This window comes from Chelonia mydas, chromosome 1, assembly GCF_015237465.2.
Source record: "Chelonia mydas isolate rCheMyd1 chromosome 1, rCheMyd1.pri.v2, whole genome shotgun sequence".
Lineage (NCBI taxonomy): Eukaryota > Metazoa > Chordata > Testudines > Cheloniidae > Chelonia > Chelonia mydas.
In genome coordinates, this window is record NC_057849.1 from 97,274,897 (window position 1) to 97,293,295 (window position 18,399).

The window sequence follows — 18,399 nt, forward strand, 5'->3', positions numbered from 1 at the left end:
CCACATGAATTTTGCTATGTGCACCAATATGGAGGTGATGTGTCACACACCACCTCCATATTGGTGCACATAACAAAATTCATTCTGCACATTTGTGGGAAAAATTAGATGCAGGGGTTTTCAAACTGGGGGTCGGGATCCCTCAGGGGGTCGTGAGGTTATTATGTGGGGGGTCGCGAGCTGTCAGCCTCCACCCCAAACCCTGCTTTGCCTTCAGCATTTGTAATGGTGTTAAATATATAAAAAAGTGTTTTTAATTTATTAGGGAGGTCGCACTCAAAGGCTTGCTATGTGAAAGGGGTCACCAGTACAAAAGTTTGAGAACCACTGAATTAGAGGGTATGGTGCTAAAGGGTATGGTGAAAAGAAGTCAATAGTGTCCATTGCACTTGTTCCACCCCAACCCCCACAATCCATCTGTGCACCAGACAGGCCCGCTAGTGCTACCTCCTGTGATTTGTCAACAGTGCCCTTCATGCTCCCAGGGAGAGAGTTCTGCTCTGCAAATCACAAGAGGAGTGGATTTTCCTTGCTTGGCCCTCCTGCAGTCTGACAGTTGCACCCCCATGCTGTTTAAATGCAGTGTTTCCTCTGCATGCTTGACCCTTCATGCCTGTAAGGGGGCTAACAGAGACCGAAATTCACCCTCAGACCAGGTCTACACGTAAAACTTTGCTGGTGTAGTAATTTTTTTAAAATAATTTTTATACCAGCAAAAGCCCTCGCATAAATGTAGCTATACCGGCATAAAAGTCCTTTTATCAGTATAGCTTATTTCATTCAGGGAACTGGTATAAACTATACTGGCAAAACCTCTTTTTTTGCAGGTATAAGTTGCATCTACACTAGGAGGGTTTGCTAATATAGCTTTATATCTGTATGGCTGTACTGGCAAACCTTTTGTAGTGCACACGAGGCCTCGGTGTACAAAAATGCTGATGTGTCACTGCTGCTTATGTACACTGCTGGATAGACTCTTCGCAGCATCTCCCATGTAAAGCTGTTTGAATCCTATCGGGCCTGATTTTCCACTAACTGCATCTTGTTAGGTCATTTACACCTGTGCAAAGTGAGTTCAAAATACTACCAAATCAGACACACCAGTTGACTCATAGAGGTAGGTAGTCATGTTGATATGTCCTCTCCTGTCTCTGCCAACTTTCCTTTCTGGGTCTGAAAATTAAAGTAGGTGACATGGAAGGACCTGGAGGTCTTGGTGTAGGAGACAGAAACTGCAGTCTAAATTGCTGGATTTAATTACTGCTAGAGTAAATGGAAAAAATTGTAGACATTCTCAACATACTAAATTAAACATGCACATAGTTTGGAGTGGAGCCATGTGCTGATTTCATGTCTCTCACTGTGATCTCTGCTGAGTTCAGTCTAGGAAAAGTGTTGATCTTCATTGTTGCAATAGGCCTTGCTGTAGTTTGGCCAATTGACAGCTCGTAACAAGTATAGGGATTTTTGTTCCTCACTGGACATTCTCCAGGGTGTAGGATATGCATTTCTAACTGAGTGTAAATCCTATTGCTTTCTTCTTCTTCTGGTATTCATGTCCATACACGGTATCAATAATTGGCATTGGCTCCCTTTTTATGGAATATATAAGAGCAAGGCTTGAAATCCATCTAAGGCTGAATCTGCAGAAAATGTTTGTACCTATAGTTAAATGTCTTTAAGATCAACAGTTGAATCCTGAAATGTATTTCCACTATTCTTCATTCAGTACCAATGTTTATTGACACCAGTTAATAAAGGAGAGACTGAAATTTAACTTGCAGAAATGGTTCAGATACATTTTTTCATAGGAGGAGAGTTGAAATCTCTCTTTCTTGCCTTTATCTTTGACTTCCCAGTAACATAATTCAGCATAAAGGGGGCACAGTTGAATTTAGGCAGTGGTAAAATGGTCTGTATTTTATCTAGCTAAAATTATTTTCATGGCAAAAAAATGCAAGTGACATTTTATCCATGAGATAAATGAGATCCATTGCATTCTTATTGTGAAATGTGAGTTAATGCTTCTAGTAGAAATAGTTGTGTCGTGGTTTACTATGAGTTCATGGGATACAGTATTTAAAGCTGCGCAGCGGCATGCCTGGCTGCTTAGGTGCACCCCCAAGGTTGGTAGGTGGGTGATGGAATGCGAATATGGACCGCATGAAGCGGCTTATCGCTGACTATACGGTTAAATCAGATTCCCTGCAGACCAAGGTGCATTTATGATACAAAAGATGGTTCATCACTTTATGCCATAGAAATGAAAAGTTACATAGTAAATCTGCTCTCATTATTTGTATTAAACATTAACAAACGTAATACCTTAGACTGGTGGCTTAAGTGTGGTTTTGTTACAGTGGCCGGACTCAGAAGCAGGTTCTTGACTACGTTAAAGAAGGAGGACACAAGAAAGTGCAATTTGAAAGGTGAGGGAAAGATTACTGAGCTGGTCTAATTTTTCTAATGCTATTGAATTTGGGATCATTAGTGTTTACCAGTTAATTGTACTGCTGGGCCCTGAGTCTGGCCTATACAAAGTCCCCTTTATGTTGCTTCAGCAAACTGTCACTGGCATAATGGCCCCTAGGGATCAGTTACCATCAGGCATAAGTTAGAGCCACCCTGAGATTTCTCTGAATTAAACTAGGGGCCACCCCAGCCTCCAGCCAGCCCTGTGAAACTTGATCAAATTGCTGCGGTTGCTATGGGCTTGTAACTCAATTAATAGGCTGGATACTTTTCAGCATTGCATATCCCACTGACAGATAACTTCCCCTCAGACTCAGTGAATATCAGGCCCTTTAGTGTGGGATGTGATTAATCTGCATAAATAGAAAAGGATTCAATTTTTTTTAATAATAACGTACTCCTGAGGATTAAGGGGATAAGTAACTTTAATTGGCCCAACTAACCAGTGGTTGTTAATTGAAAGCTGTCAGGGGAAGGCTTCTAACTTGGCAGTGCCAATTCTCTTTGAATTATTCTGAGTCCTGGTGAGTTTAAAGTCACTGCTGAAATGTACAATGAACCTGGCAACAGTTTGTGTTATGACTCATGTTCTGGTGATGGAAGATTTCTGCTTCAGTGGCCTACATTCTCTTTTATGGTGTTTATATAAAACATTCTCCATTTAAATTTTACAAAAAGAAAGCATGTGAATCTGTTTCAAGGCAAACATTTATAAAGCTGCCGTTTGGTGCTTTTGTTTCTTAAGGAAGTGACTGCTGCTGATTATTTATGAAAAAATGTATATGGCTTTAACTTCTTAATGTGATTTCTCTCAGGAAACACAGCAAGATTCGTTCCATCAGGAGTCTGACTACACAACCTTCAGAACAGCATTCAGAGGTGCCAAAACAAGTCAGTAATGTTGATGAAACCCAGTCTGATTTGCTTTAAGCATTTCCTGTTGAATTACTAATTAGAGGAGTTTAATTTAAAACTACATGGGCATTCTTTTTCTTACATCTAACCTATTTTAAAGATTCAAATACCCTGGTACAGTGATTCCAAATCACTGGTAGGTCTATCCATTCTAATACTTCAGGATTTTGTAACTCGGGATCTGGAATCCCCACTCCTTATCATGGCTGGTCCATTGTGTGTCTCTGCTGCCCATTTGCCATTCAGTTCTGAGCACATTAACCTACAATACAGCAAGACTAAAAGGTCTGCAGAGCATGTGTTTGAAGCAGCCTTATCCCCATGGTGGGTTAAAATGCACAGAAAGGATGGGAAGGCGCAAATAGTAGGGACTACCTGGCACAGTCGAGCTTGCAGCCTGGTGAACTGATGCCATTGCCAAAAATGTGAAGAACCCTTGTCAGGTTCCGAGATTTCTGCTCCTGGTTGCCCCGAGTGAAGGAATGAGTTTTTTCCAGAGGTCAGTGATAGCGGAATTTCATTTGTCCTTGACAAGAAGTTCTGTTGTGTTGACCTGAGAGGAATTTCAGTTAAGAATTCTTACGTTATTATCTTTGGTAGATCGCAAGCATTAGTTTTGTTTCTATTAACAGTAAATGGCTGCTGTTCAAAGCAGAAGTGGCAGGTGCAAGCTGCCTGGTTAATATATTTAAAGTGGCCCGCAAACTTCTACCTGCACAACCTTTGGCTTGCCTTAGCAATTTGTGTTGGTTGCCTATAGAATCATACCATCATTGCAAGCTGTTCTGATGAACTCAGGGAAGGTACAATTTGTAGTCCATTCAAAAGATACCTTAATATTTTTAACACCAAATTAGACAGAGGGAGCAAAGCACTGGATGTGTACTGGCACGCTTGCCTGGAATGAAGACAGTCCTTTGACTAGTGGTAGGGACTGCTCCACCAGCTGAATGTGGGGTTGCCCACAAACCTACTCTGGGAGTTTTGTTCTTGTATGCAATTGGGCTGCACTGAATTTAACATTTTTGATATTCATCTCCTTTGCCAGTCTAGCTTCTTTAAGTAGTGCAGGTATGCTGGTGTTTGTACAATGCTGGTTATTGCCCATATATGTTGTATCATCATAAATTGCAATAATCTGTAAAACATTTTGCCCATTTATTTCCTTTTTCTCCAATGCTTAGCTCATGTTCTTTGCTGGTCCATCATCTACTCTTCATGCTTGGAGGCTTCCATGTTTTTTAAAGTATGAGTTACCAGCTCTGTTGTCAGGAGAGTCCTACATGGGACCTATAAGTTACAGGGCATGATTTTGGTGCTCTTATTGTGAGCAGGCACTGAGATTTTTCCTTCTTAATGATCTCCCCTCTTTTTTTTCTCTTCTGTCTTTCTCTTTCCAGAGCTGTAGCTTTACATTTGCAGATGATGTAGATTCCCCCGTGGTGCAGAGCTGCCGGCAAGGGAAGGAACTGAAAGCTTCAGCGGAAGATGTTGGACAGCGCAGGAGCCCTTCCCTGAAGAAGAGCCCTAAGGAAGGTGGAAAGGTGGATGGAGCGGCGATGGTGACAATGGAGGAAGAGGAGGAGGTCGTTAAGGACAGGACACAGCAGACTAGATCTCAGTCGCAACAACCAAGCACAGGTCCAGCATCCAGGGCTGCTCGTGGCAGCAGCACCTCAATTCCTTTTATTGACTGCAGTGATGTAGATAGCGAGTATGACCTTCTCAGAGGACAAATAACCTGGTCACATTCCCAAACAAATGACAATTATGAGGGTGATTTGACCAGTGGTGCCTATATTCTCTGTAGAGATGAAAATCGTAATAGAACTAGATATAGGGATTCCTCAGCCTCTATAAAGATTTCCCAACATGACACTGAAGAGTCTATTGATGATAACCCAGCTAATATGTCCTTCTATGTTGGTGGGAGCCCCAGAATGCCAAGGCACAGCTCACTGGTTGACGAACTGTTTAGGGGCCCTGACAGCCGTAGTCCGTTGGCCACTCCACTGCCACCCAGTAGCAAAGGGTCAAGTCCTAACATGAGTTTGAATAGAACTGGCTCTCAGGGCTATGTCTCAGAGAATGGCTATGAGTGCAGGGCTAGGAGTGATGAGGAAGATATTCATGCCTGTAGCTGCCCTGGGTATGGCATATGTTCTCCGGGTTTGCAAAGGCCTCGTTTGCAAAAAATGCAAAATGCCCGTAACAAGTCAGAAACCGACCCATTTATCCTGAGTCAGGTGTCCTCAACGCCAGGTCAGGAATACAGATCAGAGAGACATTGTAAAGGGGGGCTTGTTAAAACGGTTCCTTTAGAAGGCAAAATGATGGCAAATGGGGTGTCAGGTACTGGACAGTCAAAGCAGAGTCCAGTCATGCAGTCTTTATATGCCAGTGGCATGGTGGATCATATGGCTGCCATCCAAATGATGGAGGGCTCCACTAGCAGTGGAACAGAGTCTAGTGATTCAGACTCAGAAATCGTCAACCCATTTACTCACCCTCTTGTGTTTGGAAATCCCATAGTGCTGAGCTCCTCTCCTATACCTAGGAATAAGTATTCCTTTGGCAGCCTTCAGCTAGATGAAGAGGTAGAGGAAGATGTGTCTGTTGGTCTTGGTGATGAAGACAGTGTGCATGTCTTTAGCTGCTAGGAACCTGAGCCTGAGTTCCAGTTTTAGACTGAGACCATTTATATGGTGGTTACTTGTGAGAATGATCTGGTCTTCTGGGGGCTGATGACAAGTATTTTGTACAAATGCACTAAGCGTGCTGTTTAGAAGGAGGGAGGAGATGCAAGAGGTGTAGTAATAAGAATAGGTTGCAATGGAAGCCTAACAAAAATGTTGTATCTTCTCGGAAGGGTGGAAGGAGAAGAACCATTATTAATTTGGTTATCTTTGTGGTATGTTATAATTAGATAGAAAGTATACACTTGACTGTTCTTTATATAAAGTCACATGTAGGGTAGGTATGGTGGTTTCTGTGACAATTGAGTGCTTATTTTGGAAAAATATAAATGAAATCACAGTAGGCGCATTGTGCTCTTTTATACGAGTCAAATGATTTTTTTTCTCCCATATAAGGAGAGCTGCTCTTCAGTGCCTCGTAGGGTTAGGGGTGACATTTAATTTACAGTCAAATGCAGGAAACTTGATATTCAGGATCAAGTCTTAGTGAAACCTTGAACAAGGTTAACAAATCCTTTTTATAGCAAGAATTACATCGTTTGGCTGATCTTCTAACACGTGAATTGCTGAGGTAAGGGTACAAATTATCCATGTACAGGAACTGTTGCAGCTTTGGCTTTTTATTTAGTGGGTTATACAGTTTGTCATATCTGGAGACATAGACTCTAGAATTCCTTCTCCTCCTCACCCTGAAAGGAGGAGGAAGAGACTAAAGATGTGATTTAAGTGAAGAATCTTCGATGAAAGTGGCACTGATTAAGAGTAGCACGGATTGCCTTTTCTGAAAGGCAGCAGCCACGTCCTTCACTAGCATGTTACAAAGCATGTTTGCAGTACTATTGTTTGCATAGGTTTTATAATTTTTCCTTCCCTTTATTTTATCAGCATCATGATACACAGCAATATCGAGGTTTTTTTTCCATGAGTAGGAAACAAACGATCATCTGAGCAAGATCTAGTTATTTTGTGGTAGCTTAATTATTTGTAGTACTGCCAATATATGGTAACAGCTCTTATCAATTTTTTTATTGTGTGTTAGGGACCAAGACATTTTATCTTCATGGAGCCAGCCTCCCCACCCCCAGACTGACTGCCTTCAAATGTGTTGTACTGTACATAGAACAGCGTCATTTGTTGTGTGCACAGAGAGGGGATAAGTCTGTGAAAACTTTTGTTTCACAGATTAAAACATTTTAGATCTTAAGTATCTATCCAAAAACAATAAATCAGTAGCTCTTACATAACTAAGAAAATTTTAAGAAGACATACGATACAGCAGCTAGCCTGAGATAACTACTCTCATGAGCCAGGATATGCTCTTCACCCTACCAATAGCCTTACTTTTATCATTAAATGTTCTTGGTGGAGGGAGGGAAATAAATAAATTTAGTCTGGCAGAAGTTTCAGCTGAACTGTGCGAGTCACAAACATTTATGTCCCCACTTGAATAGTGATGAGACAAGGGTTTTTTTAATCTAGGCAGTCAATTTCAGAATCTTGTTTTCAATTTTTATAAAACAAGGAAAACAGGGAAAGGTTTTATAATTTTTCTAATGCCTTGATCAAAACATATTTTAACAAGTGTTTAATATGAGTGAAGGATATTTTAATACCAATTTACCATAGTTTAGAAATATATTTCACCTTTTATTTCAGTAGCCTGTAGCCTTGTGTAAATAAGGAGTTTTATTCTGTCCAGGTTCCTTAGTTTATTGGTTCCTCTTTTTTAGTAATGGGTGCCCCTCAGCTGTAGACATAAGTGAAGTTGAAGCACTTCTTTAGGAAGTGGTGTCATAATGGCCGGTGGCCTGGAATGATGGTTCCTGTGGCTGAAGATTTGAATCTAGAAACTGCAGACTGATTATGCTGAGGGAAAAGCTTGCTTGTATATCGTCCTTAAAGAAAGTTGTCTCTTTTTTGGACTTAGAATAGCTGTAACTTGACTGCCTTCAACTTTTGTGTATTTAAGATGTTATATAGGTAGATGAAGTCCATTGTGTAGAAAATTGTCAGTGTGGATCTTGTGTGCATATGAGTCTCTTGTTGGCATTTGTACTGCTTTGTACTATGCAGTAGAGTAATGGCAAATTGGACATGCATTAGTTGCTTTGATAGCCTCATGTCTAAAGATCAAGTAATGAACTCCCAAGATGAAAAGGAGGACTTGTGGCACCTTAGAGACTAGCCATTTTATTTGAGCATAAGCTTTCATGAGCTACGGCTCACTTCATCTGATGCATACCGTGGAAAATACAGAAGATGTTTTTATACACACAGACCATGAAAAAATGGGTGTTTATCACTACAAAAGGTTTTCTCTCCCCCCATTCCACTCTTCCATATTTATAAAAAGTTACTAGATTTCATGTTGTTTGGAGATAAGCAAAAATCAGATCTTACAGGGTAATGTTGACTACACATACGCTATTTTCTGTCGTCACAAATACAACCTTAATGACCACTTTTACTATCTTGACATTTCTACAAAGAAAATGGTTATGTTATTTTACACCATAGTTGTGAAAGTAGCCCTAGTAGCCTGGAAATATTGACAGCTTAAGAGATAGGTTAGTAGCTAAATGAAATATATCTGGATTTTTTTCTTCACCTTTTCCTTTTAATATTGTTCCAAACAACATGGAGTTCAAAATTTCTCTTCAACCGTTTCCTTTTATCTGACAGTACTATATGTATTTAGTTTTTTTTTTAAATGTACACTAAGAATTACTTCAGTTTGCAGAAGTAGCTTTAGTTAATTCCATAGGCAATCGTTTAATTTAAACTGAATCACCCCGGTAGTTGTCTATGTGGCCCCTGCAATGCAATTTAACAACATTAGACAAGCATTGAATTAAAACCTGTGTATGGGTCAGATTTTTCCCTCAAACACACGGCTTGTATCTGGGGACTTGCCAGGAATTTAAACAGAGCTGTCCCAGCGAATATTATCATATAAAACCAGGGGCCCATCACAATTTAGCTGTGGGTGGTTTCTGTGGGACCAATGCAAAGGGGTACTGGGGAAAAAGAAAGGGGGGGAAAGAGGCTGAAGATTGCAAGTCAACTGGTATAAACTCTTGTTCTTTTCCCAAAATGCCAAAGTTAAGAAACACAATGGTCAGTATCAATCATGTGAGATGCTGATTAATCTGCAAGTCGGCTGTGGACTCTGTGAGTCTACCTCTGGCCTAATGCTGTTGTACATGTTGTTTGTAGTCACAGTAAATGGTTTAATACTTCACAGCTTTTTCAGTGGGTTCTGGGATGTCACCCATCTAAATTACTCATGGTACCATAATACTTACAGTTCACACTTCTATACCTTTCATCTTTATTCATAATAATTAATTAAGCCTCAGGACACCCCCGTGAATATTAGATGGGGAAACTGAAGCACAGAGAGACTTTAGTGATTTATCCAGTGAGTCACTGTGAATAGAGGGATTAAGAGACAGTGGCAGAGTTAGGAATAGAATGGAGTTCTGTCTACTAGTCTGTTGCTCTAAGGACTTGACCACACATAGCCATTCACTAACTATTTATTGGGAAAAGCTTTCTCCATTTCTCCTATATACTGGATACTGTTGTGGATATTTTTTCCTTAGTTTCTTTGGAAATCAGCATTTAGTAAAACTTAGTTTACCTGGAAGACCTGGATATCACTGAATAAGTTTGGTTCATTTCATTAAAACAAATTGATGTAGGAGCCATGACTTTGCTTAGGATAACATTGAGCTTTGGATAACTGCAGGGACCGTGAGACTGTCTTCACTGGAGCCCGCAGTGCTATTTCCAGCTTGGGTACACGTACCCACAGTAGCTTGGACTAAAAACAGCAGTGTAGCTGCGACGGTGCAGGCGGTGGGATGAACTAGCCACCTGCATGAGCACATCTGAGACCCTAGGTATGGGGCAGCTAGTCCATCTCATCATCCCTGTAGTCATGGTTACACTGCTTTTTTTAGCACACTAACTGGATCAGAGCTTGCCCTGGTATATCTCCTTAAGCTGAACTTGCACCTCCAGCTCCAGTGTAGACATACCCTGAGAGCTGGATAGTTAGGTTGCACTGAATTTGATTTAAACTGGTCCACATTCTGCACCTAACAAATACGTATTCCTCATAAACCGCAGGGTGGCCCATTTTCTCAGGATGATCTCCTGAAATGAAATTGTACTATCCAATTTCACCCCCGTGTGAACTGATATGGCTGCTTCTGCTGCAGCTCATCCATTGTATTGTTCATACGTGCCTAAAGCTTATTGTCACATTCAACATTATGATGTACATCAAATATAAATTGCAAAGGAAATTCATCAAATCCCTAATTGTACTTCATACATATGAAAAATGAGAACATACAACTGACTAAAACTATTTCTGTTTGCTTGTGTTTTATGCTTACTTTATGTGAGCTGGGATCAAATGGAAAATTGACTCATGATAACCATTATGAGAAGTAACGTTTCCGTAACTCAGGAAATTCAGCCAAACTTATCAATTTTCTAAAAGCTTAGAGATGATATGAAATTAAGGCAGTAAATTATTATAACACTTTCTTTTGGAACATTGTCGCGTTTGCCAGAACAGATCATAACTGTTAGAAACAAACGAAAAGTGGAAACATGTATCTGTCAGTTAGTTCACTAAATGTGACTCATGATTTGATGTGACTGCTCCAGGGCCATTGATCATGAACATTCATGTTTCTTTGCCCAGATGTTTGGGGAGCAACTTTCATTTGTGCAAACAATCATATTTGTGCTGGAGGAGCAATAGTAGTCATGCTGCAAGTGCTTGTTTGGTCTCTCCATTTATACAAGGTATAAATAGTTTGGTCTCTACATTTATGCAAGGTAATAACAAAATGTTTTTTAAGTACATCAGAAGCAGGAAGCCTGCTAAACAACCAGTGGAGCCCCTGGACAATTGAGATACAAAAGGATCACTTAAAGACGATAAAGTAATCACAGAGAAACTAAATGAATTCTTTGCTTCAGTCTTCACGGCTGAGGATGTTAGGGAGATTCCCAAACCTGAGCCATCTTTTGTAGGTGACAAATCTGAAGAATTGTCACAGATTGAAGTGTCAGTTGAGTGTCAAGTGTCACTAGAGGAGGTTTTGGAATTAATTGAGAAACTTAACAGGAACAAGTCACCAGGACCAGATGGCATTCACCCAAAGGTTCTGAAAGAACTCAAATGTTAAATTGTGGAACTGTTAACTATGGTTTGTAACCTGTCCTTTAAATCAGCTGACTGGAAGATAGCTAATGTAATGCCAATATTTAAGAAGGGCTCTAGAGGTGATCCTGGCAATTACAGACCAGTAAGTCTAACGTCAGTACCGGGCAAATTAGTTGAAACAGTAGTAAACAATAAAATTGTCAGACACGTAGAAGAGCGTAAATTGTTGTGCAAAAGTCAACCTGGTTTCTGTAAAGGGAGATCATGTCTTACTAATCTATTAGAGTTCTTTGAGGGGGTCAACAAATGTGAACAAGGGGGATCCAGTGGACATAGTGTACTTAGAGTTCCAGAAAGACTTTGACAAGGTCCCTCACCAAAGGCTCTTATGTAAATTAAGTTGTCATGGGATAAGAGGGAAAATCCTTTCATGGATTGAGAACTGGTTAAAAGACAGGGAACAAAGGGTAGGAATAAATGGTAAATTTTCAGAATGGAGAGGGGTAACTAGTGGTGTTCCCCAAGGGTCAGTCCTAGGACTAATCCTCTTCAGCTTATTCATAAATGATCTGGAGAAAGGGGTAAACAGTGAGGTGGCAAAGATTGCAGACAGTACTAAATTGCTCAAGATAGTTAAGACCAAAGCAGACTGTGAAGAACTTCAAAAAGATCTCACAAAACTAAGTGATTGGGCAACAAAATGGCAAATGAAATTTAATGTGGATAAATGTAAAGTAATGCACATTGGAAAAAAATAATCCCAACTATACATACAATATGATGGGGGCTAACTTAGCTACAACTAATCAGGAGAAAGATCTTGGAGTCATCATGGATAGTTCTCTGAGGATGTCCACGCAGTGTGCAGCAACAGTCAAAAAAGCAAACGGGATGTTAGGAATAATTTAAAAAGGGATAGAGAATAAGACGGAGAATATCTTATTGCCCTTACATAAATCCATGGTATGCCCACATCTTGAATACTGCGTACAGATGTGGTCCCGCCATCTCAAAAAAGATATACTGGCATTAGAAAAGGTTCAGAAAAGGGCAACTAAAATTATTAGGGTTTTGGAACGGGTCCCTTATGAGGAGAGATTAAAGAGGACAGGACTTCTCAGCTTGGAAAAGAGGAGACTGAGGGGGGATATGATAGAGGTATATAAAATCATGAGTGGTATGGAGACAGTGAATAAGGAAAAGTTATTTACTTGTTCCATAATATAAGAACTATGGGCCACCAGATGAAATTAATGAGTAGCAGGTTTAAAACAAATAAAAGGAAGTTCTTCACTCAGTGCACAGTCAACCTGAGGAGGTTGTGACGGCTATGACTATAAGAGGGTTTAAAAGAGAACTGGATAAATTCATAGAGGTTAAGTCCATTAATGGCTGTTAGCCAGGATGGGTAAGGAACGGTGTCCCTAGCCTCTGTTTGTCAGAGGGTGTAGATGGATGGCAGGAGAGAGATCACTTGATCATTACCTGTTAGGTTCACTCCCTCTGGGGCACCTGGCATTGGCCACTGCGGGTAGACAGGATACTGGGCTGGATGGACCTTTGGTCTGAACCAGTATGGCCATTCTTATGTTCTTACATGCATTTATTTGGTGGGAAAGTGACAAGAGAAAACTGAATGTAAAATCTGCTAAACATCTGTAAAATCTGATTTCTGTCTCTTCCTCTCCCTCAATTTTAAATTTAGGGGTCCCTATATATAGTTAAATATAAAGTTATTTCTTGATCAAAAGAGGATGTGAAAAAATATTTTCAACATTAACATTTTCTAGCCCTGTTGACTTCCAATTTGTGTCTCTGTAAAGTGTTTCCCACTGTCTCCCTGAGAGATTCAACCATCCCAATGATTCTTCAGGCAGTTCTCTTGTGTATAAAGGATAGGACATGGAATCAGGGAACAGACTATAAAATGTGACTTAGGCAACCAGGATTCTGAATATCAGATATTCAGTGGATAGCTCACTAACAATTCATAGAAACCCATAGGCCCAAATCTTGTTGAGCAGTTAAGAATTATTGCAAATTGTGACCCTTTAAAAGACCATTCTTCAACAGAAAAAGGGGTAAAATCTGACTAATAAATTGTTTTCAACAAGTAATAATAATACTAATAATACCTAGCTCTTACATAGCCCTTTCCATCAGTAGCAAGACCAACCAGCTATTTTAAAAGCCATGATTGAACAGCTCTGGGGCATCGTAGTGATATCCAAAAATGATTTCACAACAAAGTAAATTTTATTCTTAATGAAGAAAATCAGTTACTATTTCCATTGTTCCTTGGATTCTCTGCTCGTATGTAGTAATCATAGTGGATGATACTTACCCCTGTGTAGTGGACCAGGCCAAGGCCTATGTACTAGACTAGTCCCACTTAAACCAGTAAGATTGTAGTTACTGGTTGAAATGAGGAATGAATGCGAGGGAAGAAGGTTCTGTGCTCAAATGTACATAAATTAAAGGTGCCCAGTGTCACTTCTAGTTTTCCAATATGCTCCTCTTTTCAAAGAATATAGTTTCTTTATGCACCTTCTGTTCCCCTTAATGCATTTCTCTCCCAGGCTCTAAGAGTCTGGAAAAGTCCCTGAGGTGTGTGCGATTTTGTACATTGTAGAAATGGGATCTCACTGGACAAAAAAAGAAAAAGTTTGTAAAATACCCTTCTCTAATTAAAAGTAGTTACAATAAAAAATTGTTGGTGCATAAGTAACGGAAGAACATGGCCCTTCTCTATTGGTTTCGCTTACTTGAGGATGGTTAAGGATAAGATTATGTCACGAAGTCATGGAAGTCACAGATTCCGTAACTTTCAGAGACCTCCGTGACCATTTCCACTTCAGCCCCAGTGGTGGGGCCAAAGCTCTCAGTCACTCGGGGGCAGAGCTGTCAGCCTCTGCTGGTGGGGGGTGCTGGGCACACCCCTCCCAGCATGGGGGCTCTGGCTCTCTTCCTCTGCTTGGGCTTCAGTCAGGGCATCCCCTCCCCCCACCATTATTTTTAGCAAAGGTCACAGGCGTTCGTGAGTTTTTGTTTATTGCCCGCAACCTGTCTGTGACTTTTACTAAAAATGACCATGACAAAATCCTAACCTTAATGATAGTAGTGTTTTGGATTTCTCATTGCAAATGGCGTAAGGCATTGCAGCTCCTGGAGCCAGCAGTGAAGTAGACAACTCTGGTTTTTCTCACAAATAGGTATGGGACTGAAATCATTCCTGGAGTTAGTAACTACATTGACTTTAATGAAGTTACTTCAGGTAAGAATTTTGCCTAAGCTGTCTTTTGTCGGGAAGGGAAGGAAATACTGATTGGGAATTTAAATCAGTGAAATGTTGCCTACACTATTTCAATAAAGTATGTGCTTCTAAAGTCGATGAAATATACCTAGAGGCAGGCAAACATTGTTTACTAATTTATAACAGACACTGGGTCTGCTGTACACTCCATGGACCATGAACAAAGACATCTGCAATCTCCTTTCCTACAGCAGGGCTATATTATGCCATTGATATTGTTTTTACAAGTGGAATTTCTGCTTAAAAATCAAAGGCATGATATACATGGAGTTTCGCTTAGGTTAATTACAAAGCAATTCTTAGGAGTGTTTTTTTTAATTCCCTATCCTATTCCTGTGTTTTCGTCTGTAAACCATGTGGAATTAAGTATGTGTGTGGGGGTGGTTTAATTTTTTTTATTAAAAGCAGTCAGCACTTTCTTTTACATTTTATGAAGTTTGAGAAGCCCTTTGGGCCTAGCTGAGCTGGGTGTTCATGGGTGTGATTTCAACAAGTACAAATGTAAATAAGGTGGTTGTTATTACACTAAAAGAAGAAAAACATAGGTGCATAAAAATATGACATGATAGTACTTCAAAAATGGTGGTTTTGCTCTAGAGGAGATTAGATTAAAAAAAACATACTTGATTCCCCAAGAACAGTAAAAATATCAAAGCTCACACTAGCAAAAGCTAGCTCTATAACTAGTAATATTCAAGCTGTCATTGATCGAACATGAAGAGATGATGGCACATGAATACTTTCACAAGACAAAAGCTTTCTGGTTTGTTAAACCAGGTTAGCAGTTTCCTTTCAAATGAGAGCAATTGTCATTTTGCCTGTGATAATTTATGAAGAGATCAAAGGTAGGTCTGTCTTAGTTCCGTGAATGTTAGCGCTGAAATCCTGTTGCTTTTCCAGTAAGCACTTAAAATCTTTGATTAGCTGAATTCCTTATTTTTTACCTTTCCTGCTGAGAAATTGACTTGAACCACTAACAAAAATTCACAAGCTTGACAGTATTTCATTCATCCAACCCTTTCCTGATTTCTATATGTATCTTTTCAAATAAAAGTCTTAATAGATAAAATTAACGTTTTTTTAATCAAAAATTGCTGGGGACTTCATTCTCATTTTTGTCATTTGTTTAATAACGTTTAAAGAGAAACATTTTTTGTTTCATTCTATGCACTGTTTTGTCAGCATGTACCTCTCTGGGGGGAAAAGCCTTTTCAATGTTCTGTCTTTATCCTCAAAGCATGATGTATCTTCTGTTCCTTGCATTGTTTGGAGCACTATCTCAATGTCCTTTTACTGCAGAAATACCTATTTGTACTGGGAATACCTATTTCCTCTTTTACAGTGATCCTGTTCTCTTAGAACACTCTTCATTTCACAATTGGACAATGCAAGATCTCTGGGTTGTGAGGTTTCAAGAATAGAAACCACACCACATTAGAGAACAGAAAAGGGGCCGGGGGGAGTGACCTTCACTGTGAGTACTTGGGCCCTGTTGAGCACACAACTGGTGTGCCCTACATTTTCTAATGAAGGCTGCACTTAGAATGATCAAATCAATATGCAATTGCTTTTAAGCAGGATCACTGCAGTCTTGAGGAGATGTCTTGTTGAAATGGACAGTATCTGTGGCATGAGCTTATATGGGGTGGATGCACTAGAATGTGTAGGTAGCTATTTATTAGTATTGTTTCATATGCATATTTTTAAAACTAACCTTTTTATATGTAAGTGTAAGGAGGAAATTTTATGCAAACTGTTCTATTGCTGTCTTTTATGCAAAAATGGAAAGATAAAAGTTAGGAAAGAGGAATGTCTCATGACTTTGTATTTCCCCAGTTTGTAATGTTTGTTCTTTGTTTGTAAGATTTGAGAATACCCTGATGTAGGCCAACAGCAGCAGTTACTGTCTGATTTCACACTCACCACTGTCTAATACTACAGTACACCAATAAAGCATGGACTTGTACCAACTGGAGGGATTGCTGGCTGCTAAACCAGTACCAAGCTCGATGACTATATAAGCATGTCAAGCCAAACTCATTTAACTGTGTATGCATGGTATTAATTTTTTTTTTTTGGTTTGTTTTTTGTTTTTGTTACCTCTGCCAAAGGCTTTTACTCATTCTAACTGGGTCTTGCTGTAAAACTGTCACTGGTTTAACTGTTCTGTCCAGCTGTTGGCTGGAGCTTTGTCCTGATATGAGATAACTTGTTTTTTGATTTGATGCACTATTCTTCCAAATCATTCACTACCAGTGCTGCCGTGGGCATACATTTTGCAGCTGTTACATAGAAGCAAAATTTTCTTCCCATCTCCTTCATTTTTCAAAGCAAGGCAGGTTATGAGCTATGTATGACATCACTTTTCTTTCTAAAATCTTTTGTTTTTGTCCTTCTCCAAATTCATTGCTATTAGGTTCAGGGTTGTTTGCAGATGAGCCTCTGATTAATGCATAGCTGCGTTCTCAAGACCTTTATTCTAAGGAACTGTGTCCAAGTGAGAAACTTTATTTAAAAGCACTATTAATCAGAATAGAAAGGTAAGCCCAATAAAGTGGCAATCATATTGCTGTTGATCCTGCTTTCATTGAAGTCAATAGGAGTTTTGCTATTTGTCTTAATGAGAGCAGAATGGGCCCTTCATCCAAAGTCTTTATAATTCACCAGCAGTAACATAACTTGTTTAGCTGCTACAGTCAGAACAGTTAGTTTTGGCCATATTTAATGCCATTCCAATTTAAAGCACTGCTGTTATAAAAGTAAATATGCAAAACGGATACATTTTAATCTATCTATCTGTTCCCCATGTGTTATCTGTTATTTTACTGACGAAGTTTCAGAGTAGCAGCAAATACTAACAGTTTCAGAATGTTAGTCTGTATTCGCAAAAAGAAAAGGAGGACTTGTGGCACTTTAGAGACTAACAAATTTATTTGAGCATAAGCTTAGCTCACTTCATCGGATGCATACAATGAAGTGAGCTGTAGCTCACGAAAGCTTATGCTCAAATAAATTTGTTAGTCTCTAAGGTGCCACCAGTATTCCTTTTCTTTTTACCGACCAAAGAGTTTTACTACGGTTAGCAGTGCAGAGCCAATACGGCTATGGAAGAGTGAGCTGGATTTCATTCTGCCTTTATAGCAGTGACAGCATTGTCAGATAAATTCTGATCAGAGAATCTTCATTACTGGCAATGATGTAAGGGACGGAGAGAACACAGCTTGGTTTTCAGCTTCCAGGTTGTATCCACGCCTAGAATTTAGGAAACACCCCCACCCTCACCTCCTGGAAAAACTCCAGTGGGTTTTAGATCAGGCCATAGGAGAGAATAAATATGGAATCCCACATTGTCACATGTGTTGTGACAGTCATTTTTCTGACTGGAATGCATTTTATGTAATTAAAGTATAAACCTTATAAAGTAACTTTGATCACTATTTATGAGGGGGTGGATGAGTCTGAGTGTTGCAGCTTTTCCAAAGTTTATCTAGTAATGCTCTGAATTTAAATCCCTTTCAGTAGAAAACATTTCCACTGGTCTTTCCATATTTTACATCTTTACATCATATAATTTTACATCTTCTGTATTGTACAGAGGAGGAGCACAAACCAGATTCCAGTCCAGTGCTGCTGTTCTCTGCTACGCAAACAGAAAACATTTAGTGGCTGAGAGTTGCATTTGCATTTGTAACTGAAGTCGATACAGAACTCTATATGGCATTAGCTTGTTGTTTGCCAATTTTGGGAGATGGGGGAAGTGGGGGAAGAATGGCTTCAAGATGTGTTAAATCCCATCTGCCTCTCTCACAACTGTC

General features: G+C 39.7%; 1 protein-coding gene across 9 annotated transcripts in view; it reads left to right on the forward strand.

Moving 5' to 3' along the window:
• FARP1 (FERM, ARH/RhoGEF and pleckstrin domain protein 1) overlaps positions 1-18,399 on the forward strand; it is a 329,042-nt gene that overhangs the window by 244,691 nt on the left and 65,952 nt on the right. For 7 of the 9 annotated variants that reach the window (XM_037896136.2, XM_037896146.2, XM_043534885.1 and 4 more), the window contains 3 exons: positions 2,361-2,429; positions 3,288-3,363; positions 4,788-5,028. In XM_037896136.2, coding sequence (XP_037752064.1) covers positions 2,361-2,429; positions 3,288-3,363; positions 4,788-5,028 — 386 coding nt within the window. The remainder of the gene's footprint in view (positions 1-2,360; positions 2,430-3,287; positions 3,364-4,787; positions 5,029-18,399) is intronic. The other 2 variants (XM_043534898.1, XM_037896160.2) reach the window with 1 other exon arrangement.